We start from the raw sequence: 25,600 nt of genomic DNA, 5'->3' as shown, positions 1-25,600 counted from the left end.
TTGCGGAGCAACAAATAGAAGGAAATACATTCCCAGAGTATTACTGTTAATCTCCACTTTCTCATATGGTTGAAAGAGACCAGGATTGGACAATACTGTCCTGCTAATGAAGGCGTTTCTTGGAAACTGTATCATGTCTCCTGTCTCTTACCTTCCTTTTCCACCTCTTGAAACTGGGATCAGAGGGAGAAGATGAGTTGACAAGTAGTGGAAATGAGGACTGATGTTAGTAGGGTTGGAAAAGTGACAAGATAATATTACTATGAAAAACAAAAAGCCAAAGTGAAAGGGAATTACTGCTAGGACTTAATTTTAGAATTTTTAAAAAATGCTTGAGTGAATGACTGCAGAAGTTTTTCCTAATTTAGATGACTCTCAAGTTCTGTAGATACTAAATTGATTCAAATAGTAGAGAAAACAGTAAAAACTAGTCTGCATTTAAAATCTCTTAAAATGGGAAACTGTGTGATAAGGTTAAGGTGATCAAATTATAAAATAGAAGATGTGCTACTTGATCTCCCTGGAAGCATTGACAGTCAGAAAAAAAAAATCTAAGTTGGTAAATGGTGACTTGAATGGAGGGTCTGAGTCACCTGATCCAGAACCCATTTATACAAAGGTGCTTGTTTATATTGGAGTTGTTAACTTAGTTCAACTGGGTCTGAGAAACATGCCTAGGTATGTCCTCTTCCTTCTTCCACTTTTAAAACATGGGATCATGATTTGCTTCCAAACCAGTTTTTCTTCAGTGTTGATAACAGTAGGTCAGAAAACTCTGTGGAAAGGGAATTGTTGGATACCCCCATCAGGACCAGATTCCAATGTGTGTATGGTGGGGTGCGTTGGTATAGAGCCTGTATCTATCTAGATCCCTCCCTCATTTCTCTGTCTCTCTCTTTCATCTGTCATTTTTGTATATTTTATATATGTCATTCTTCTGAAGACTAAAAGCGCTGATTATTTCTTGACAAGACAATGAGGTTTACTCAGAACCAGCTGCTTACTTTTACAAATTTTACTTGTTTTCTATGAGAAATTTAATTTTTCAAGCATCTTGAACTTTGGCAAGGGAAAACGTTAAAGCAGATGTTAAATTAATGGGTTCTAAGGCAGGTGTACATTAATAAGGAAAAATATATATGTGCCTGGAAACCAACTTCTTTATGTGTCAAGGCACATTTTTCCAGATTGGAAAATCCTTGGTTCATGTATGAACTTGTATAAATCTATTCACAAACATAGAACCGACCTCTACATATACTGTATATCCAAGCAAGCAAAAATGCCACCCATGCTACACTACACCGAGGCATTCATAAGTTTTTGCTATGCTCAGCAAGTCTCATAAATCTTGACTTTTTTTTTTTTTAACTATCATGAAACGAAACATGCTACTCAAGAAACGTTTATGTTATATTTGCTGAAATGGATCTTAATAGCAACTTAAGGTACTGTTGCTGGAGGGCAACTGTAGTTAGCAGTAAAAAAAAAAAAAAACCTGAAGGAACTTTTCAGCTCATAAAAGTTTTATGAGCTGAAAAATGCTATGGGGTGTGTTTAACAGTGGTTCAGGGGATACTGAAAACATGACTCCTGTCTACTTCAGGAGTAATTTGCACACCTGCATTTTGAAAAATTATTGAAAGGCTTTCTTTGTGAACACATATGAAGTCTACAGGATTTAGTGGTGTGGGAATAGTTTCTTCAATTCTGTTTTTTTTTTTTTTAAAGAACGCTCCTCTAAATCATCAAAAATGTCACATTAGTGTGACAGAACTGTGAATGTCTTTAAAAACTGGTGTGCTGTTATCATTAAACCAAAGAATTATTTGGAAATGTACAGATATTAAATTCAAACATTATTATGCAAATGCTCATAGTTATAACCTTAAAATAGATGGTTTATTAGTTTTTTTTAATGAGTTCATATATATTCCATATTATTTGTCAGGCCAGTTCGATGTTATTTGTTTCATCAAACATTGGTTTTTGCTAGTTTATAATTTATATCTAAGTGCAGAGCAGGTGTAAAGCCAATACTAAACTAAAATGATACAGATATTAAAATATTGATGAAATTATTAATATAATGATATTAGAGATTAATGAGATGTTGAGAAATAATTTTGGCCTCTATCTTAGAATTCATTTTGCTCAGTTTCTGTATCGAAAATTATGGCACCTTATTGCTTATATCATTGAGAAATAACACTTATATGATTAATTCTTCCTGCATTTTTGTTTGTACTTTGGAGAAATGTACATAAAGCTGAAGGCATTGGGGAGAGAATGAAGAATAAGGGCGTTGGTTCTGAGAACAGGAAATAGACACCTGGCAAAATGGCAGTATTTATCTCATTGCGTTCACAATCATTGTTTTTTAAAAGGCAATGTTTATATGAGATTGCTTCATATAATTTTTCAAAATCACACATTTTTCATTTTGATAGAATGGATTATGTAGAAAAATTACTTTAAAATTTTTTAATTATAGGAACAGATTCCTTTCTTCAAACAAAACCTAACATCTTGAGGAGATAAAAAGTGGCTCCCCTGGTTAATATCTGACAGGCAGCTATACTCACCACTATACCAGCAATGCTGCATTGTTCTGGTTGACGTTTGCAAAAGGAGATCAGGACCCCCAATTTCTTGGGACTTCTCTCTTAACTTGTGGTAGTTTCTAAAATAATAAGTACCTCAGACCACGGCTAGAAAAAGAATACTGTCATCTAGCTAATTCAAAAGCAATCATCAGCAATTATTCATTCTTGAATGAACTGATCTTTTTAATGTAAAAGCATTTTTTAAATTGGTCTGATTATCAATACTTTATCTCACTATCATCATACGCATCCATTGATATTTACCTTTGAATAACTTTGTATGATGCTGAATAAAGCAAACTAGGCAAATCTAGGGTTTGTTTTTTTTTTTCCCCCAAAGATGTTATTTACTTATTTGAAAGAGCGAGAGAGAGAGAGCATGGGCACAAGCAAGGGGAGGGGCAGGCAAAGGGAGAGAGAGAAGCAGGCTCCCTGCTTAGCAGGGACCCTATGCAGGGCTCCATCCCAGGACCCTGGGATCATGACCTGGGCCCAAGGCAGACACTTAACCTACTGAGTCACCCAGGCACCTACAAACCTACTTTCAATCTCATTGATGCCTATGTGTCATCAAGGTAGTACATAGTTACATTTCAGAATATCACATGCATGTGCAGAGCTCAGTCATCATGAAGCTTGCAGAGCTTGATACTTTCAGGGCACGATTTACATCTGTTTTCATGTTTAAGCTTTGGAGATCAGTTGTGAGACAACTAGGGAAAGTATTGCCAGTGGGCGAATGGAGGCATGTGTTAGGTTTAGTTTGCTGCTAATATGGGGGACAACGTATGCTGTTCAGATATCTGCTGTGTCAAGAGAACAGCACCCTGAAATTGGTAGGCCTGGGTCTGGGCTGCTTCTTCCCAGTAGAATTTTGGAGCACACCCCTGAAATTGGTTGGGGCTGGTGCTTGCACACATGAGTGGTTCCTTTTGCTGGGCTTTCGCTGTGGCTCCCTGCCAGAGAAGCACATTTCTTTCTGCAGGGAATTAGGATGGCTTCTCCCATCCCTCCTTTACTGCCTGAAATCTGGAAAAGGATTAAGTTCCTCTTCCATTAGTCAAATAAAATGAAAAGGGAAGAGGCTATATTTTCCCTTTGTTTCTACACTTTGAAGAAAAAAATTGACCCTAATGTTTATAAATGATTAGTGAGTTTAACCCTGTATTGCAGATCAAAGGTTACCTTTCTAAAAAGTCCTTCTAAATGTAGTATTTTGTATGTGTCACACATAATATGCACACCACTCACATGTAGACACACATACACAAGCACACAATAGACCCTCAATTTTTAAAATGCTCTATGAATGTTTGGTTAACCAACCCACTCACCTCAAGGAAAAATTGAAGAAACCGAAATTGTTTTTTCACAGGTTGAAGTTTAATAAAAGACATGTCCCATAGATAGCTAAAAAGACCTTTGTTATCTTCCTAAAATGAGCTTCTTCTTTCTGAAAATAGCATTTGCAGTTACAACTTAGGAGTTCTCAAAACTACTGCGGAGGTGCGACATTATCTAAAGATAAATGCCACTTAGCTGTCACTGGCAATGAACTCAGAGAAAGGCACACACTGTCTTCCAGCAGAGCACGGTCAAGCAAGATTTATCTTTAGTTAAAGCTACAGCATTCCTAGTCCTTTGACAGATATTAAAAGAGACACAAAATAAACATAAACCATAGGCTCTGCTCCCAAGGACTTTAAACGCATTCTGGGAAGCCAGCATTAACACAATCAGGTATAATTACAGTACAGAAAAATACAGTTACACACTAGGTAACATGATACCAACTATAAATGGCAGTTGAGATCCGCGAAGGAAGTAATCAATGAAGACAGGAAGCCAGAGACTATTTTATGAGAAGGGAGAAACTTCAGCTAGTCCTTGTTGGAGAGGAAGATCAAAAACAAATGACTGGAAGCCAGTTATTAGCCAGCCTCTTGCTGCCCAGCAGAGACTCATCAGTGGAGCTAAGGAGCCACAAGCATAATCAGGCTTTTTTCTAAATCACACTTGGATGACAGAGGGGCACGGCCCACTCCAGAAGATGAATGCCTTCTTAGTGTTCACCTAGAAACCTGTGCAGGTGGGTGAACACCAAATATTCAGCCAACTTCTTCAGGAGGGAGTGCTCTCATAAACTTTCCTGTGTTTCAGTGATTCGTGCTTTTTGACAAATACAGCATCTCCTGTAGGTTAAGTATGTTTAACTTTTCAAAATATATTCCCATGAAGTACCATGGTTCAGAGTTACACTTATAACTTGTAAAGTTAAATGGCATGGAACTGCTTTTTAAAGAGTGGGCTGTGTACTCTAAAAGGTGAGCTAAAGGTTTACGCTATCTTAATTCAGTAGTATTACAGAAGCAAGGGCTAGAAGTTGGCGAGTCTGGAGTCAGTCTCTCCTTGGCTTATCTGCAGTGTGGACCCAGAAATTTCTTAGGTTCACCGTCAGAATTTTTTTGCCAGTAAATTAGACCTAATGGCTATTACTGTGTAGAAGGAATGTTTCCTAAACTTTGACACATACTCTTTTTTCCAAATCGCAGGGACCATGAGACAAGATGATCACTTGTGTATATGTACACACACATACATGTATACACACCTATACACAAAATACACAGATAGATGTTTTCTCATTTATTCAACAAGTAGTCAAGTAATGACCACACATAAGATTCTCCACTAGAACTAGATTCTTGAAGCCCATTCTGTGATTCTCTGAATGAATGTGGATGGGTGGTCAGTTCGCCCCATAAGATCGATGGCAGAGGTAGTTGACGTCCTGGAAGGAGCCTTTGGAAACAGGCCTGAGTTCATCGTCAGCATTGTGATTTCCATCTGTTTGGTCTTAAAGATTGCTTTATCTCAGGAGGTCTCAGTTGTTATAACATTTAAAATGTATAATAATACCACAAACTCACCAGGTTTCTTAGAGGAGGAAGAGATCTCTTTGAGGGCTTGTCGGTCACTGTGGTAGGCACATCACACAAATATTCCTGTGACAACAAAGCACTCCATGTAGTGCCCGGCACATGGGGACTACGGAGTACAAATTAATACCCTCTCTGCGTTAGCAGTTATTTTATTCTGGACTTCTACGTGTAGGGACACTTACAGATTGTTTTGTACTGGAAAAAGGTAAAAAAAATTAAATTATCTTAAAAATTTCAGATTTCGATTCATAGGGAGCCAAATATAACTTACTGTAGTATTCCTGTGACTGTAAGAGCTTGTTAAAATTTTAATCCTCTATGAATTGTGTTTGTGTAGGGTGATGCCATTTTGGGTGCAAATCAGAGGCAGCTGCAACCCTTATTTAAAATTTAAATGTAGTATTGATTCTACAGCACCTATATGTAGAATTTATTAGCTTCCTGCTATTTCTTCATGCGTGAGAGTTGGGCTTATGATTTTGATAACCACCCATTTAATTTTTTTTTTTCCAAAGCAAAAGGTCTTTTCACAAATTCTTTATAAATTTTTTCCAGGTACTAGGCCTAGTCTCTTCTTGCATATTCATGGAATGCATGGGCATTCCCTGCTGTCTTTTTGTTGTTGTCAAGGAAACCCCCAGTTCTCTACACAGGGATTACATTCTTCTTTCTTAATAGCTCTTAGATCATTCATTTGTGCAATGAATAAAAAATGTATTCATGGGCCCAGACAGTGTTCAGAACATTTCTGAGGGAAGGGATGAAGCCAAGGGGAGAGACGTGCATCGTGAAACGAGCAAAAGGGATAAAAGAAATGGAAAAAGAAATGCTCTCTGGTGTTTCATTTTTATGATGTAAAGCTGAAAATTGTATGTTTTTAATAAGGCATTGCCTATTTGCATCAGTTTACAGAATGTGTGACATTACACCTCAGTGAGGGGGGTCAGTCAGGTCTGAGAAGAGTTGCCTATTCAGCTGCTTCATTGGTCGAATGATTCCAAAAAGGGGGCATTGGCCAAGAGGTAGGGATTGGGGATGTGTTTTGGTGAAAACTGTTGTATATATTTTTTCATTTGTATCAAAGTGCTTTGAATTGTTAACACCATAACTGAGGTGATAGAAAATGTAAAATAGTCTTTCATCCCAGAGCATCATATGAACAACTAAGAACCTGTTTTATTGTATTAAAAATGGTGTTCCTTGGAGAGGTATGTGGGTGTTTAGATTTTTTGAGTACAGATCAGGAGGAAAACACCTGTCTATTGGTAAGAAGGCTGTAATTGTCATAAAAAGAATGATTTGACTCTTGGGAGGAAAATAAATTATGATAGGCCTTCTAAATACTTGTTGGAATTATTGTAATAGTGGACAAAGTATTTCTCCATAAATAATTTAAAGTGTAAGTATGAAAGGAAGACTCTCTAGAGTGAGAGGGAAAGTTTAATTATATTTCAGCATCTGTGTCTGTAAAAATTTGACCTATTGTGTCATGATATTATGTCCAGATGTGCTTGCACACGTGCATAATTGACCGGCTTCTGGTGGCTTCATCTTTTGGCTTTGTCCTGTAGTCTTCTTGGTTTCTCACAGGGTGATTTAGTTGCTTTGGCCATGTGCTGCAAAGAGTAGGTTTCTGAAGGTTTTGGTTTTCCTAGGTTGAAAAAGGAAAAGGAAATATATTAAGGTATATTTCTGTAGAGTATAACGGAATATACTATAGTTACCATTTTTCACTATGCTGCGTACTCACCTTACTCTGCTCTGTAGGGAAGCCATTGTACTGTCTGCAGATGAAACATTCTCTTCCCATCTCTTCACACTCACTTCCAGGAAATAATTGGAGGTGTTGAAGTAAAGTCATTCAGTCAAGCTATTGTGCTGCTGGAGAAAAGAAGATAATGCAATCTATTGCTTAACAGGGAAGGCAACTTTAAATAATTAGTAAGCAAAAGCATATAATAAAGACTATTTGCTTGTTTTAGTAAAAAGAGAAAACTAGACATGATACAAAATAAATTAATAGAAGAAGCATCTTTAGATTTTGCTTCACAGGAAACTCTGGGCACTCATTCCCTTACTGAGCAACCACTCTGCTTGCCTGGGAGGGCCCAGAGCTACATTAACCAGGCACCAGGCAGCTAACCAAAAGTGACGCCATTCTAAGCACGAGGGTTTGAGAAACACCAGGAAATGGCCCAGTGCATAAATATTGCCAACACCACTTCTCAACCCTTGCTGACTATTAGAATGACCCAGGAGCCTCTAAGTAAAAATGCCCATGTCCCCATCCCTCACAGACAACTTGAATTTGGATTTCTAGTGGGAGGGCTCAGACATTTGTACTTTTGGTTAGTTTCTTTTCTTAAATTTCCTTCATTTATTTTTCATTACTAGATATCTGTATTTTTAAAAGCGTGATTTTGATACACAGTGAGTGTTGAGCATCAGTAAAGTAAAGGCTTTCTGACGTGCAGACAGTTGGCTGAAGTAGGCAGTCCTGCAGAAGGGGATGCTTTAAGCTTCTGCCAGTTAAGCTATACTTGACCAGTTTTAAGGAGAAAAAGAATATGTCTGATTCAGTCTCCTTTGAGTGAAATGGTGTTCTTTGATCACGTTTTGGGAAAGGTAGATTTTGTCATAAGTGTTAAAATGAATGTTGGCATCTTTAAGTAAGGAAGAAAACAGAATCAAATATCATTAAAATATATATGTGGGTTTTTTTTCCAATTTTTTAAAAAAAATTTTATTTATTTGACAGATAGAGAAAGATCACAAGTAGGTAGAGAGGCAGGCGGAGAGAGAGGAAAGGAAGCAGGCTTCCTGCTGGGTAGAGAGCCCGATGCTGGGCTCGATCCCGATGCTGGGCTCGATCCCAGGACTCTGGGATCATGACCTGAGCCAAAGGCAGAGGCTTTAACCCACTGAGCCACCAGGTGCCCCTAAAATACATGTTTTTTAAAAAAAAAGTTTCCAGCAGGGACGCCTGGGTGGCTCAGTTGGTTAAGGGGCTGCCTTCGGCTCAGGTCATGATCCCAGCATCCTGGGATCGAGTCCCACATTGGGCTCCTTGCTCAGCGGGGAGCCTGCTTCTCCCTCTGCCTCTGCCTGCCACTCTATCTGCCTGTGCTCACTCTCTCTGACAAATAAATAAATAAAATAAAATAAAATAAAGTTTCCTGAATAATTGTAATTGAATTAGAAGTAATGGTAAGGGGTGGAAAATACATCTTGAATTACCCAGACTGCATACCTCACTTTGCTGTATCCATGTTACCTTCTCTATATCAACATGGAAACTATAAGAAAATACATATGGTTATGGCTTAGGGATTCTTTTTTTTTTAAGATTTTATTTTCTTCTTATTATTATTTATTTATGGGGGGGGAGCAGGCTCCCCACTGAGCAGAGAGCCCAGAACCCTGGGATCATGACCCGAGCCAAAAGCAGGAGCTTTAACCCACTGAGCCACCCAGGTGCCCCTGGCTTAGGGATTCTTTTGACTCTCCTACCGAAGTGACTTTGTTTATTATACATTTACATTAAGAAAAATGGTGATTAACCACGCTGATATAAGCCTATATGGAATACTGGATTTGGAAAGAAGGTGAATGATTAAAAAAAAAAAATTTTTTTTTTTTTGAAACCGTGTCTTCCCATTTAGATTATCTGGATTTTTATATACAGAAGAGTCTTTACTGTTTGCATTATCAGTATGATTCTTTAGGTATCTCAGAATTTGATCTGCTACTGCAATCAAAGGACAGCAATTTCTTCAGCCCAAAATTCACATGTTTCAAAGGAAGTATCAAACTGTAATAGAATTTTAACGTTTTCCTTCTTGATGATAAAAAACTGAGCAGACATTCTGCCAACAAAATTCTCAAAGAGGGGTTGAGTGGCAAGAGTATGAAGGTCATTCATGTTTAATGGATCTCTCCATGCAATTTAATTACAGAATACAGAATTTAGAATGGACAGTGAGACAAAAATACAAACACAGCTAAGGAATCTATACATAAGAAATGATATGACCTAAGTCCTGTGGCATACAAATCAAAGATAAAACCAGTTTGGGCTGAGGAGTTTTAGAGAAGATGTCCTAGAGAACTGAGGGCTTAAGCTGGATCATTTATAAATGCAAGGTCAAGTTCAAAGGAGGATTTAGAAGCATTCCAAGTTGAGGGTCGGAGGGCTCTTCTTGAACAGAAGTTGAGCCAGGAATGAGGAGTATAATAAGATGGGGACATGGAGTTGCTGGGCTCCAAGGCAGCACAGAATTCTAACAGAGAACTGAAGGAAAAGGATAAATATGGGACATATTTATCATGGGACCGTTCAAATGCCCTGTTGAAGAAGTCAGATAGAAGAGGTGAGCAGAAGCTGCTATTGACTATTAAAGAAAGGAGTAACATAATTAAAAATAAAATGGTGTCTGGTAAAGTTTACCTTACCAGTGATAATTTAGAGGTCTTAGAAAAGAAGTATAAACATATTTATGAGAGGCATTTGTTTTACTTTACTCAAAGCTTTTACTTAAATTTTACATCCTTGATTCTGACCAAATCATTTTTCTGGTGTTAGGATATTTGGTATGTATCTATCTATCTATCTATCTACCTATCATATGTCAAAGACTTTCACAATGTTGGAGAAGTAAAGTGAAAAGGATAATAAATATACTGCCTATGGTTGGTTCTTATTGTTATATTTTTAAGCAACTTTGAAACCTAAATAACCTGGCTTACTTCTCTTTCATATAGTTCTTGATCTTGTCTCATTGTTCAGAAATGCTTGAAGGTCCCAAACTTACTTGATTGTTCTCCAGGAAAGCCCGTGCTCTTTCAATATTGGAAGTTGCAAACTCCCCTAGGGCTTTTCTGTAAGTAAGAAGAGCTCACACTTGGTGATGTCTCTTTGAGCACACTTAGACCAGATGACTCTATCTAAACACATTCTTTCCGCTTGAAGGAATAGCATTATTAGGGGATTATCTCAAGTTGGGGAAAAGAGATGATTTTTATCATCCTCATAATATGTCTGCCTCTTTAAAGTGAGGTCATCAGAAACGCTTATGTTGTTTATACACGTTTTACTCTTTGTGGGTGTAAAATTCATGAATTAAAAAATATCAAGCTCCCACTCAGCAGGAGTAGGCTGCCAGTCTACGGTAACATGCTTGGGAGATGCACCAAATGAACCTCAGCTAGCAGAGTTAATAGGGAGGTATGGGTCACAGAGTCCAGTGCTGGTCTCCCAAAGTTCAGATTAGTCTCTCTTATCTCTGAGGAGATTGAGTATTGATGTAAATATCTCTTGATTTTCAGTTATTGAGGTAATTAAGGGTTCAAACATATCTGAAGAGATTTGGGGAGGGTGTTTATACCTCAGTTACCAACCTCAATTTTTGTAGCATATTGAGTCAGCACCATTTTTAGTGTCTCAAATTTTGAGACTACTGGGGGATTTAGGATATCTGAAACAATCTGATTGAAATTTCTATTAGCTGGAAGCACCTGGGTGGCTCAGACAATTAAGCATCTGATTGCGGCTCAGGTCATAATCCCAGGGTCCCCAGATCAAGCCCCATGTTGGGCTCCCTGCTCATCTGGGAGCCTGCTTCTCCTTCTCCCTCTGCCCCTCCCCCTGCTTGTGCTCACTTTCTGTTTCTCTAAAATAAATAAAATCTTTAAAAAACAGAAATTTACATCAGGTGATTTTCTTTGCTTCCTGAGCTGCCAGCATTGTATTTTAAATTAAGAACACATCAAATATGAAGAAAGTTGAGGCGTTTTTTTTCTATCTGGTTCTTGGACCTATAGATAAGTGTCAGAAAACAAATAAACATCTTAAAGAACTTCAGACTTTCTCTATTTAAATTCTGTAAGTATTGCTCAGCCACTTCAGTATGGTTGCCTATTTTATTTTTAAAATAAGGGAACAAACTATTTTTGTTGCACATTAAAATGAAATCCATTTTACTAAAGAAATGTGATCCTACTATATCTCTGCTGAGTAAATTGGTATATAGTTATATTTAATTAAAAGCTCTTAAACTTAAATTGTAAAATTCCCCGAAGAGAATGTGACCCTTAGCCAGCTGCCTATGCATCTTAGCAACAATGTTTTGTGTCCACTAACAGCATGACTGGAAGATTGTGCTATGTCCACAAAATTCTGCCACGAAGTACTTAAAAATACTTGGTGAATAATTTGAGGCCAGCTAGCAATTAAGTGTTTGTGAAATGCCATTAAAAACTCTATTAACTGTGAAACTAGTATATTCAAGTCAAGCTGTTAAAATACATTTGTATAAACATAGAACAGATTATACATACACTGTGTAGAGTGTGGTTTGACTCTTGAAATCCAAATAAAAGTTATATTATCCTTAGAATAAAATTCTAAAATAGAGAGTCTTTTATAAGGACTTGTTCATCTAAGAGCTGGGAATGTTAATTACTCCATTAGGTTGCACTGTTAATAGGAACTAGAGCAGATCATGATTTTGGAGTAAGATACCTCCTTTTACAATGCACAGGTGTCTCCCCACCACAACCTACGAAGAAACTTATATGGTTTGCAATCATGATAGTACTTATAACTGTCTAATAACATGGGTGGTGGGTGATGGTAGTAACAAGAAAGAGGGATGAAGAAATAATTTTAAAGACTGAATAATAAAAAGGAGCAAAGGGGAATCTGGGTGAGATGTCCGGTAGCCATAACAGGAATGTAGGATGATGGCAAAGAACTCGCGTATCCATGCTGGGTAGATTTCAGAGCTCCACACCCCCTGTGAGATTTTTAAAGTATGGGAACACATTAGCCACACTGACAGAATAAAATGTAGATTGATCTGTAGAGAATCTGTTGGTGGGAAAAAAATATGTTTAAAGCCCTAGAAAATGAACATTTCCCTCACCCTCAAAACAATATTAAGAAATCTGATGAAAGCATTTGGAAACTGACACAACTTACTTAAACAATGAATATTAATCACTTAGTTGTGAGACTGTGGAAAAAGGAAACAAAATAATTTCAACTGTTATTTTGTATCGGTTTTATTTAAGAATTCCCCTCTAGTAGATCATTTTTGTGATACAGATCAAATGAGCACATGTTAAAATCTCTCTCTTCTTCTCAGTCACTGTTTAGTGTAATGTGCTGATAGTTCTTTGGTGGTCACCAGCTTCATGGTATAAGGAGAAGCAAAAGACAAAACAGCTTAAGATGTTTCTGTGTTTTCTACTATTCTGAGCGTAAGTCAGATCAGACACTTGGGAGGCAGGTGCAAGAAGGAATCCTAGGTTAAATGTAATGATTGGTACATTTGCAATATGTACACCCCCAAATTTTCCTTTTCAAATTAAGAGAAACGAGTGTAGTAAGGCCATTTTTTTAACCTCTTGGAAAGAGCGTTTGTTTGAAAAAGAGAAAGAGGCAGGCAGGCAGACAAACAGACTTGGAAGATATTCTTGGAGGTTCTAGGTCTCTACAGAGTTTCAAGCATCTGCAATACGTCTGACACATAATAGGTAGTACATTTTATGCAGTCAGTTGTCCTCTGGGAAGATAATACAGTTGGGTGGCGTGCGTGGTTGTGATAGTGAATTTAATTTTATGTGCAAAAACCAAGATGCAAAGGCCAACTCTGCTATGTTTGTATTGCTGTGATAGAAATATTGTGATATTTACTTAGGTTAGAAAATTGAATATATTGCATCTAACAGTTGAATCTTTGAGTAAAATATTCTGATATGATGGTCTGAAGTGCTAAGGGAGGTCCCCATAGATTCATGTGCAATACGAAATGTGGAAGTTCATTATCTAAGTGGAAACTGGACTAAAACAGTGTTACACTTTGTTCATTGGAACTAAAATTAGAAAAACATAAAGTAAATGCCAGGGTGTTTTATTAATTGAATTAAGTAGATTTAATAAGAATTGATAGTCAATGAAATTAGGATATAAATTGCTGATTTACAATTATAGTTCTTCTTTGTTTTCTATTCTAGGGGAAAGAAAACATTTTATTTTAACTTATTCATTCCTTTGTAAAACACTTAAGTGAACATCATGACATGTCAGTTCCTTTGACACGCTGAGAGTTAATGCAGTGACATATTTTAGTGTCTCTGTCTCTCTCTCTCTCTCTGCTTTTCTTTACCCCACTTATTTTTAGAGCTACCACCATCCTTCACTGATGGGACCTCCATTTTTACTCACTAAGAAGGTGATGGGATATGTTTAAGTCGGTTTTTCTTTTTTTGCTAATTTTTAAAGTAAGGAATTTATTTAGAACCCTATAAAAACCTATGCAGGCGATGAGTATTATTTACCCTGTTCCTGGCCTAGGAGTTTATAAATAAACACTATCAAACAGTCATTTCCTTATTTATCCTATGTTTGTTTGGAGAAGCTTGGCTGAATGGTTAGTTTTGCCTTCATTATTTATAAAACAGTAAAAAATGTGGTGGGGATTCTTTCTATGCTTGACACAGACCTGTGTTTCTTATTTAAAATTCTTTCCATATTTAAATGAAAGATTCTGTGTGAATTTAGTGTCCATGCGTGTGATACTTCTTGATGTGAATCCTAGTTTTATTTCCACCTCATGAAACCTAATGCAAAAGGTTGAATGTAAAATGAGAATATTAGCAGTTGAAGATAGGCATACTTTTGAAGCTCCAGTTAGATGCTATAAAGTTGTACAAAATAGTTTTCCTGAGTCTGGCTTACCTTGAGTATGTTAAAATGGTATTAGCAATGAGAGACTACTTAATTTGGTGATTAGATAAAATTGCTGATATGATATTTGAAAAGATTCATTTGTACAAAGGTGTTTAAAATGTATTCTCATATACATATATGTACATATGCATATATAATCACTTTTTTCATAGCGAAGCAGTGGGCTTCATTGCAAGCACTATTAAGAGATGTTATCTGAAGATTTTAAAAGTGTCCTCTTCTAAAACATACACACCATGAGACACTGCAAGAGCACAATAACAACTTCGGTGATGTAATATTGAACAAACTTATGCTTCTAATTATATTTTTTGAAAAAAGTAAGGCATTTAGTCATGTTCTTGTTTGGCAATTAGGAGTTGCTGCAGCATCTGTGGCAGAAATCATTTGTCTTCATTTTATATTTTCATAATATGCTAGAGTTATGTGTTGATCTCATTTTTCTTATGGTAGAAGAATTTTTTATTCATTTGAATACCCATGAGCCTTTGTTTCCGTAGTTGAAAGGCAGAATGTCTGAGGTAGAATGAGAGGGAGATTTGGTTATAGGACATATGGTTAGGGTAAGAATAACCCAGCCTTATACAAGTGCTATTTTATGGAGATTGCGCAGTGAAGATGTGATGAGATACAGAGAAGAGTTTTGTTTTGTTTTGTTTTGTTTTGCTTTTAGTAGGGTGAAAGGGATAAAGGTAGATAACATATGTCTTCCAGTTACATAAAAGTTCTGTGGTCTTCTGTTTTCTAAGCAAACCGTAGATAAAAACATAGAGGAGCTTCTTAGAGTTTTTATTGGTAGTTCCTGTACTTCTGAATTTATTTTGGTGCATGAGGAATACAAGCAAGACCCGTTTTTTCTCGTCTAATTTTTTCAGTAAATGATTGATGTTGATCTTTTCATACATGGAAAGAAGTGACTTCTTGCTCCAGGAACAATCTTCCTACCAAAGGGCGACAGGGCTGGCTCCGTCATAATTATTCTTTCTGTAAGCTTCTCAGTTTCACCTGAGTGTATGTGGCATGAATTGGGGCTCGGCTGAAAATTAATTCTGCAACAGTATTCCTGGGGTGGGAGAGTGAGATACTGTGCAGTCCTCCGTGCTGCTCTCTGTCTTCTCATGGGCCCTTGCACGCACAGGTACCTTTTCGCACTCCCGTGACACTGGGACGAGGACAGTTGCACTGGCAGAAATCTCTCCTAGGACAACTGAATTACACTTTGATAAAAGTGATGGCCCAGAATTTCCTCCTTCCTGGTGCCCAGACAAGGCATTAGGCTGGTGTATTTCTGGAAGCACAAGAGTCCATTGAGCTTAGTGGTTGGCACCTTATAGCAATTTACAATTTACAAGAGAGTGTTCTCAGGATATGTGTTATTTAAAGTGTGCTAGTTCAGATGTTTAGATGTGACTCCCGAACTTCCCTTGGAGAAATGTTAATAAAAAGAACTGTAACTGACCCAATCCAGATCACCTCTCACGAAGGACAAAGGTGTGAAGTGTGGTGGGCCCTTCCTTCCTTCTTGGTGTTCTCAGTGAGCTCTCCCTGCGTGGAGCCTTTATGTATGGCTTCCTGCCCGTGTGTCTGGCCCATGGCTACAGCCTTTGCAGCTAAATTTTGTCTCACTGTTACACCGGGGAGGGGCTGTGGTTGCACTGTGAAAGATCTGTAAAGAAACCTCTCTTTTACTTTCCTGAAATCAGTCTTCTCAAGGACAGATTATGGCAAGAGAAGGAATCTCTTCTCATTTCCTTATCGAATTGAGGGTGTCTCAAACTCCCCTTACATAAAACAATAATCGTTTACTTTTTCTGTATGATTTGGTGAAATGGTCTTAATTTTTCTTTTTTTTTTGCAGTTCACATGAATTCCCACATTTCACAATTACAATGCATATATGTGACTCCTTGTTTCATTTTAAGGGCCTTGCTTTGTTAAGCATGTTGAAGAGTTCTCATAACCTGTTCCTATAATCTTATATTGGGTTTATTTTTCCGATTGTTAATGTGAATCCACAGATTTGGAGACTGAGAACCACGTGTAGAAGGGTAGTTGCACTCTATGTGAAAAGATTCGAATTCTTCTTTGTGTGCATGATCAGCCAGCCTTGCTGTCGATTTCTTCTGTCGTACACTGCCAAATCTTCTATTCAAGTATTGTGAAAACTCTTTGTTTTTTTCAGGTCGAATGAGTGATTTGAGTGTAAGTGGTCATCCAATAGATTCAGAATCTAAAGAAGATGAACCTTGTAGTGAAGAAACAGATCCAGAGCACGAGCTAATTGCTGAAATTTTACCCGAGTTTATTGAAATAGATTTGTACCACAGTGAAGAAGACGAAGAGGAAGACGAAGAGTGTGCAAACGCTACGGACGTCACGACCACCCCATCAGTGCAGTACATTAATGGGAAGCAGCTAGTTACCACCGTGCCCAAGGACCCAGAAGCAGCAGAAGCTAGGCGTGGCCAGTTTGAGAGTGTTGCACCTTCTCAAAATTTTTCAGACAGCGGTGAGAGTGAAACACATATGTTTGTGATCACCGAGACTGGATTGTCTACCGCCGTGCAGCCTAATGAATCGAAAGAAACAACTGAGTCATTTGAACTTACGTGGAAGCCCGAGACTTACCCTGAAACACCCGAACATTTTTCAAGTGGTGAGCCTGATGTTTTCCCCACAGTCCCGTTCCATGAGGGAGAAGCCACAGAGGGGCCAGAATCAGTCACAGAGAGAGGGTCTCAACTTGATAATCTGGTTCATGAACATATGAAACCTGTAACTCTGTTTTCTGAAGAGTCTTCAGGAGATGCTGCCATTGACCAAGAATCTCAAAAAATCTTTTCGAGGGCTACTGAAGGAACATTTGATGAAGAGGTCGACAAAAGTACTTCTATCGCATATACTCCAAGTATAGTTCCAAGTTCTGTGTCAGCAGATGTTTCAGAGGAAGTATCAGTTGCCGTCACAGGAAATGCCTTCCCTGATGGCCCATTGTCCACTGTAGAAAGCTGGGTAGAAACAACCCCTAGAGAAAATGTAGAGCTCTCAGGAAGTCCTTCAATTCCATTTCCAGAAGGCTCTGGAGAAGCCGAAGAAGATAAAAAGAAAATGTTCACTTTGACAACTGATTTATCACAGAGAAATACTACGGATACACTGGTTACTTTAGACACCAGCAAGATCATGATCACAGAAGGTCTTTTTGATATTTCTGCAACAACCTTTTACTCCGTTTCTCAACAACCTTCTGCAGAAGTAGCACCTACCAAATTTGGAGGGGAAGCAGACACTTCTGAGTGGGTCTTCAGTACATCTCTTGAAGGAAAGAAAAGGAAAGATGAGGAGGGAACCGCAGGTATTGCTTCTACAGTTCAGGTATATTCATCAACACCAAGATCAGATCAATTGATTTTACCTTCTGAATTAGAAAGCTCAAGTGAACCAACATCTAGTGATTCAGCGTCTGCTACCAGGAACAGTTTTATGTTCTCGACAAATCCCACAGAGTCTGAAAATGAAATGATAAGTTCTACTCTTGTCTTTACAGAATCAAATGTTTTAGACAGTCTGGGCACACAGACTACTAAGCCCAGCAGTAGCAGTCAACCTGAGATTCAGGAGGGGCTATCCACTATTCCAGGGAGCCCCGCCTCTCTCTCTATGGAGCCAGGCTCTGGAGAAGCTGCTGCTGACCCAGAAACAGTCACTGTGTCTTCATTTTCATTAAATTTAGAGTCTGAAAGTCCAACCAGGAAGGAAGCAGCTGGCACTATGTCTCCCCATGTGGAAACTATATTCCCTTTTGAGCCAACAGGATTAGTTTTGAGTACTATAATGGACAGAGAGGTTGCTGAAATTGTAAGCCAAACATCCAAAGAAATCTTGATTTCAGAAGTCTCAGGAGAACAAAATCCTGGGCCAGGAATAAAGGGCTTTTCTACAGATTTTCCTTTGGAAGAAGATTTCAGTGGTGACTTTAGAGAGTACTCAACAGTAACTTATCCCATAGCAAAAGAAGGAACGGTAATGATGGAAAGCTCTGGAGATGCAGCATTTCAGGATACCCAGATTTCATCATCTGTAATACCTGCTTCAGATCACACCAACCACAGAGCGGACTCAGAAGGACTGAGGAGTACCTCGGTCAGCACTTCCACCTTCCCTTGGGAAGAGTTCACAGCCTCAGCTGAGGGCTCAGGGGAGCAGCTGGTCTCAGTAAGCAGCTCTGTGGACCAAGTGTTTCCTAGTGCTGTGGGGAATGTTTCTGGTACAGACTCCCCATTCGTTGACCAAGGATTGGGAGAAGAAGATGCTATTAATGAAGCCAATGAAAGGACCACGATTTTACCAATAGCAGAAGCTGAAGGTACTGAAGCCACAACAGAAAAGGTGGAAATGACAGTCAGTGGTACAGTTTCAGTGAACTTTCCCCAGACTATGGAGCCAGCCAAATTATGGTCTATGCAAGAAGTCAACCCTGTAAGGCAAAGAATTGAAAGTGAGACAGCATCAGAGGAAAAGATTCAGGAGCCAAAGTCTTTTGAATTCCCTCAAAGTCCAGTTGCACCAGAACAAACAATGTTTGATTCACAGACATTTACTGAAACTGGACTCCGATCCACAGATTATTCTACACTAACAGTGAAGAGGACTGACAGTACTGCTGAGGAAATGGAGAAGGAAGACATTTCCTTCGCTGATTTGTCTACTCCAGATCTAGAGTTAAAGGGCTTGGAACGCTATACCGCTCTCCCTGAAGTTACTGAAAAATCCCATTTTTTCTTAGCTACTACCTCAGTGACTGAATCTGTATCAGCTGAAAGTTTAGTTACAGGTTCTTCAGTCCAAAAGGAGGAAATTGTAAGACCTTTTCCCAAAGTTGTGAGGCCAACAATGATAGAGTCAGATGCTGATCTTTTATTCTCCGGACTGGGATCAGGAGAAGAAGTTACAGCATCAGTGAATTTTACTGAAATGGAGCAAATCATTACCACATTCTCTCCCCAAGCTTCTCGCATGGAGAGTTTAGAAACTGGCCTCATAAGTGATACAACAGAAGACTATGAGAAAATGGAAAATGTAGCAAATGAAGTTAGACCACCCATTTCCAAAACAGACAGCCTCTCTGAAGATGGTGAGACAACGTCCACAACCTTACTAAAAATTTTAAGTGACACCAGAACTGAAGGACCTTCTATGGCACCTCTCACTTTCTCCACAGATACTGAACATCCTCAAAATCAGACCCACGGTTGGGCGGAAGAAATCCAGACTAGTAGACCACAACCAGTGACTGAACAAGTCTCTGATGATAATTCTTCAACAGTGGAAACAAAAGAAACACCAGTCCCTCCCTCTGATTTTCTGGCTAGAACGTATGGTCTTGAAACAGCAGCAGGATTTGTTACATCAGCACCAAAACCATCTGACTTGCTTTATGAACATTCTGGAGAGGGATCTGGGGAATTGGATATGGTTGATTTAGTCCACACTTCTGGAACTACTCAGGCAAGCAGGCAAGGAAGCACCACATTTGTTTCTGATAGATCCCTGGAAAAACATCCTGAGGTTCCAAGTGCTGAAGCTGTTACTGTTGATGGATTCCCAACAGTTTCAATGTTGCTGCCTCTTCATTTAGAGCAGAATGAAAGCTCCCCTGATCCAACTAGCACACTGTCAAATACAGTGTCATATGAGAGGGCCACAGAAGATGCTGCAGATAGTTTCCAAGACCATCTCAGAGGATTTGAGGATTCCACCGTAAAACCTAACAGAAGAAAAACCACTGAAAACATCCTTATAGATCTGGACAAAGAGGACAAGGATTTAATATTGACAATTACAGAGAGTACCATTCTTGAAATTCTGCCTGAGCTGACATCAGACAAAAATACTATCATAGATATTGATCACAGTAAACCTATATATGTAGACATCCTTGGAATGCAAACGGACATAGATCCAGAGGTACTATCAGGACCACTTGGCAGTAGCGAAGAAAGCACTCAAGTTCAAGAGAAGTATGAGGCAGCTGTTAACCTTTCTTTAACTGAGGAAAACTTTGAGGGTTCTGGTGACCCTATTCTGGCTAACTACATGCAGACAACATATAATGAATCAATGCCTTCCGAAGACAGAAGCCACTTAGATCCCATGGGCTTTACCTTCACACCTGGGCTTCCTCTTCCTAGCACAGAAGCAGAATTAGATATTTTGCTTCCCACAGCAACATCCCTGCTCCTTCCTAGTACATCTGCCACAGTTAATCCAGAGATTGAAGAACCGAAAAGTGAAGCAAAAGTCCTAGATGACATCTTTGAATCAAGTACTTTGTCTGATGGTCAAGCTATTGCAGACCAAAGTGAAGTAATATCAACATTGGGCCATTTGGAGACACAGGATGAGTATGATGAAAAGAAAAATGTAGGTCCTTCTTTTCAGCCAGAATTCTCATCAGGATCTGAGGAGGCACTGATTGATCCTACACCCTACGTAAGTATTGGTACTATCCACCTTATGGCTCAGAGTTTAACAGAGGCACCCAACCTGATGGAAGGATCCAATCCCTCGGATTACACTGATACAACATCAGCAGTTTCAGCTTCTGAAAAGTTATCCTCTCAGACACCATCATCTCTTCTCACTGTCTACTTGGGCAGTGGAGCCTCTGAACACACAGAGGACCATGCAGCAAGTACTCTGCCTGGTACAGATGCTGCCACATTTCAGAAGTCTCCAGGAAGTCTGGCAGATATGGAAGTGACTTTCACATCATTGAATGAAGAGCTCCTTCACATAACCGAGCCTCCATCCTTATCTCCTGACACTGGATTAGAACCTTCAGAAGATGAAAGTCATCCTAAGTTATTAGAACAAATGGAAGCTTCTTCCACAGAACTGACTGCTGAAGAAGGAACTGAGATTCTCCAAGATTCCCAAACCCAAACCAATATTCAACTTTCTGGAGAAATAATGACGAGCAATATTAGAACCCCTGAGCCTGGAACTATGGTCACAACTGCAGGTGAATCTAAGTTAGAAGGTGCTACACTGTGGCCACATTCTACTTCTGCTTCTGCGATTTATGGAGTTGAGGCAGATGTCGTGCCTCAGCCTAGCCCACAGACTTCTGAGTGGCCCACCGTTCCTTCCTCTCTGGAAATAAACCCTGAAACCCATACAGCTTTGATCAGAGGGGAGGATCACACAGTACCAACATCAGAACAGCAAGTAACGACAAGAATTCTTGATTCCAATAATCAGGCAACAGTAAGCATTGCAGAGTTAAATACTGAGCTTCCAACACCATCATTTTCCCTTCTGGAAACTTCTAATGAAACCGGTTTCCTGATTGGCATTAATGAGGAGTCAGTGGAAGGCACAGCAGTCTATTTACCAGGTAAGGTCACAACATTGATAAATCTGTTTCCAAACTTGGAAACAGTCCCTGTTTCCTGACACATCTATGCATATAGTTTTTATTGTGATATTAAATCAGTGGAGATTGTTATATTATTCGCATAACCATGGGACAGGCCACATTACTGAGTCCATAATTAGAGGCAAAGAAAATAAGTGTAGAGTATTTCTGGGCTTTATAGATATTCTTTGTATTCTTCTGGGTTTTAGAAACAACATACAATTATGAAATAGAAAAAGTGAAATTGTTAATGGTATAAAAATTCAATTTGGTTTTACTTATAACTAAAATATTGCTTTGTCATATGCCCTGTAGTTACACATCTTAGTTTAAAAACAGAGGGGGAAATCCCATTTTTAAAAATCTCTCATTGACAGGTGCTATTATGGAAATATCAAAATCTGTCAGGCCTTTAAACATTTTTGAGTGGTAAATAAGTCTAATAAACACCCACATAGTTTGTGCAGTATCAGTTATCAGTTCATACTTTTGTGTAATATCCTTGTTCCCAATAATCTGTATAATGCTTCTAGCACAGTGCCTAGCCAGGGGTGGGGGCGCGGAAGGGGAAGGGGGTATATATTTGCATCCTGCCTGTCAAAAGAGGACCTTTTTTTCTTTTAACTAAATGGACAGCAAGCATGAATTTGATATTGGTTCATACAGACTCTCTTACATGATCTTCACAAAAATGCTATGTTATTATAATCATCATCCCCCTATTATTATCCCTACTTAAAAGGGTGGGATGTGGATGTTCAGAGAAGTTCTGTAATTTGTTTGGGGTTGCATAGCCACACATACCACGGCATTGGTGGGATTTGAACCCAGATCAGCTCCACTCCAAAGTCATGGTCTTTTCATTGCTCTTTGCTGGTTACCAATTAATATAGTATAAAAATGAATAATTGATATTTAATTATTTATAAGCTAGATATCTTAGAATATTTACTTTGTAGAATTTATTGTCCTTTTAATCTAGCTTGATAATGCTGACAAATCTTCTTTAATGGGGTATTTTCTAATAATGTTACTTAAATAACAATGTCAGTGGAATTCACAAATAGCCCTTCCCACCTAGTGACCTAGAGAAAAAGAAAATAAATAAAAATCCATACTTCAAGGGCTGTGTTGTTGAAAATATGTTTTATTTTAATGAATATATTTTACAGCATGGCAATACTTGGAGTTATTCTTCCCATTGTTTCAATGTTATCTTTTTGCCACTAATGGTTCTCTGTTTGTTGTGCTTCAGATAGACTAAAATAATCAATCATAAAGTGCAACTTTTATAAATGACTTAGAGTATTTGGTGAATACAGTTAATTGGAGGTGGTTGATGGATTTTTGTTGTTGTTCCTGTCATTCTATATTTAGTCTGTAAATGATAACCTAGTAATCTGGCCAATATTTATTCTCTTATAATTTAGTTGAAAGTTCCTCAGGTTGATGAAATACAATACAGAAATCATGGGTAAGCCATAGAGAGTTAGGTTTGACTGATGGATGAGAAATTTGTGCCAGTAATCCATCCAGACCACAGGATTTACCTAGAATGAGAGCCTGCGTCTTCATTGCAAAGCAAATTGTGACCTTAGGCGAATTCAGTAAACAGTAGCTCACATTGGATTGCCTGGTTTCTCTCTCGTAGGTTCAACTTTCAGAGAGTAATACAAACTGTTTAGGGAAGAACAGAATTCGTCAAAACAAAACTTTTCTCTTGATCTAAACTACTTTGGGTTCACAGAGGACCCACTCTCTTGCCAAGTCCTTGTCATAGTCTCAGCACGGTGTCTGGAGTCTGTGGTGGGAAAAATGATAATACTTCACATTTGTGTGGCACGTCACAGTTTTATCAAGCACTGTCACATATGTGTCATTTTGGTTTTGCTTCGAGGGCAGCGTGTAGATGTGTTGTGGATGGTGTCCTTGACAGAGAAGCAGTGTCCTTTCAAAGGCAAAAGGCTAAAATGGCTAGGGAGATTTTGCATATTTTTAGAACTATAAGAGAAAGAGTCTTAGAAAAATTAGTGGTGTAGGTGTAAGCATCTGAATCAACCTGATTATAATGTTGAACTCATGCATGTGAATGCCTTATGTGCCAAGTCTTTCTCATAGTCCAGAATTTACTTTACATTCAGATAGTTTGAGTTTGACTTTGTTGTGTGGAAAGGTTCAGTTACCTTCTAGAGCAGTGCTTCCTTTACTTGAATGTTCCTTAAGTTTGTGCTTCATAAGTAGATATCTTTTTTTCATGTGTAATTACTTCAGGGTTTCAGGACTAAAGATTCGTGAAAATATGGTTTTTATTCCATATATAACCTATTTGTCTCAATTATTTTGTAAGACTTTCGACTCTCATCTGAATTTTTAAACATTTTGAAACAAAAGCAATTCTGAAAAATTCAAATAATAAATAGAAGCAACTCATTTAAATACAATTATCCAAGCAATACCACAGAATAATATATGTGCTTGAAGTATTGTAAAAATATTTGCCTTTAGGAAACATATCTTAAAGTGTTTCTCAGAAATTTGTGTCTCTGGCCTTTACATTTATCTTCTAGGAGTGTCGATTTTATTTGTGTTCTAATAAGAAAAACTGTAATAAAAATGGGGGCTTCAAAATAATTGGGGGTCTCATTTTAGGTGAGATTATTGTCTTTGGGTCTGTTTTTATACAGTAGAGCTTAATTTATGTGTTGCTTTTCTTCAAGTATAGTTTAAAGGAGTACATTTGGAACGTGTTTTTGGAAAAAGCATATTAATGTAGCAGAAGAGACTTCAGTGCACACTTTCGAAGAAAAACAGTTTCTGAGCATTAAGTGGTAAAAGGCAATAATAATTCAAATGACGATAACAAGCCAAACTGCTAAAAAGAATGCATGTTTTGTGTATCCAACCATTTCACATGAACTAACCTCGTTTAAAAGAATACATTTTCCATTCACTGTGCACATATGTGTAATCATTTTTGACTAAAATCAATTGCCATTATCATGCCGACTAAATCTGCAGTAGAATATATTAGTTGCCAGATACTGTACAAAATATTGCTTAGAAATAATGATGACTGAATCCCAGAAATGAATAGATGCAATTTGTAATGATTAGTTATAATGCCAAGAAACACTCCAGAGAGTAAAGTTAATGTTAATTTTTATGCATAGTATCTAAATTGCTATGGTAAAGCTTATATTATGGTAGCAATCAGTGGCAATTTATGCTGCAAAACATGGAAACCTGGATATGAGCCTAATTGCTTTTCTTACTTTCCTGAATATGGTAGGACCTGATCGTTGCAAAACGAACCCGTGCCTTAATGGAGGCACCTGTTACCCTACTGAAACTTCCTATGTGTGCACCTGTGTGCCGGGATTCAGTGGCGACCAGTGTGAACTTGGTAAGATGTTCTTGTCTGAAAGAGTGTAATGCTTTTCCAGAAGATATATTGGGCAGAATTTATATTGCTCAAAGGATTTCAGAGAAAGCCATGTGTAAATGAATTATTTGTTAAATAACGTTAAAATCATAGAGTAATTTAAGTGGAGTCTGGAAAATGGGGACAGGTGTTTGCTGAATTTTGTTAATACACCCAAAACTCAGTGAAGCTCAGTGAGGTGAACAGTGTCTTTTTAAAGTTTCTACAGATAGGCTTTACAAATGTCTAGTTGCCTAAATAGTAAGGAACTATTTTAATCTCTTTCCCCAAATCTGCATATCAATAATCAATTTAAATACACAAAAAATTTTAGAAAGCTGTATTTAAAAATGAAGGCGTTTAGTTTTTGTGTTTTGAATTAACTTGCTCCTCTGAGGTGGGATGGGCAAGATCCTTCTCTATCTAGTTCTCTCCAGAGGCCAGCCTAACGCACCTCTA

General features: G+C 38.2%; 1 protein-coding gene across 6 annotated transcripts in view; it reads left to right on the top strand.

The window, feature by feature from the left end:
• VCAN (versican) overlaps nucleotides 1-25,600 on the top strand; it is a 111,397-nt gene that overhangs the window by 52,217 nt on the left and 33,580 nt on the right. For 4 of the 6 annotated variants that reach the window (XM_082724682.1, XM_082724680.1, XM_082724681.1 and 1 more), the window contains 2 exons: nucleotides 16,483-21,699; nucleotides 25,010-25,123. In XM_082724682.1, the coding sequence (XP_082580808.1) occupies nucleotides 16,483-21,699; nucleotides 25,010-25,123 (5,331 nt within the window). The remainder of the gene's footprint in view (nucleotides 1-16,482; nucleotides 21,700-25,009; nucleotides 25,124-25,600) is intronic. The other 2 variants (XM_082724685.1, XM_082724684.1) reach the window with 1 other exon arrangement.

This window comes from Mustela nivalis (genome assembly GCF_964662115.1).
Source record: "Mustela nivalis genome assembly, chromosome: 3".
Taxonomy (NCBI): Eukaryota; Metazoa; Chordata; class Mammalia; order Carnivora; family Mustelidae; genus Mustela; species Mustela nivalis.
Note: the sequence above shows the minus strand (reverse complement) of the source record. Positions and strands in the feature narration are given on the sequence as shown.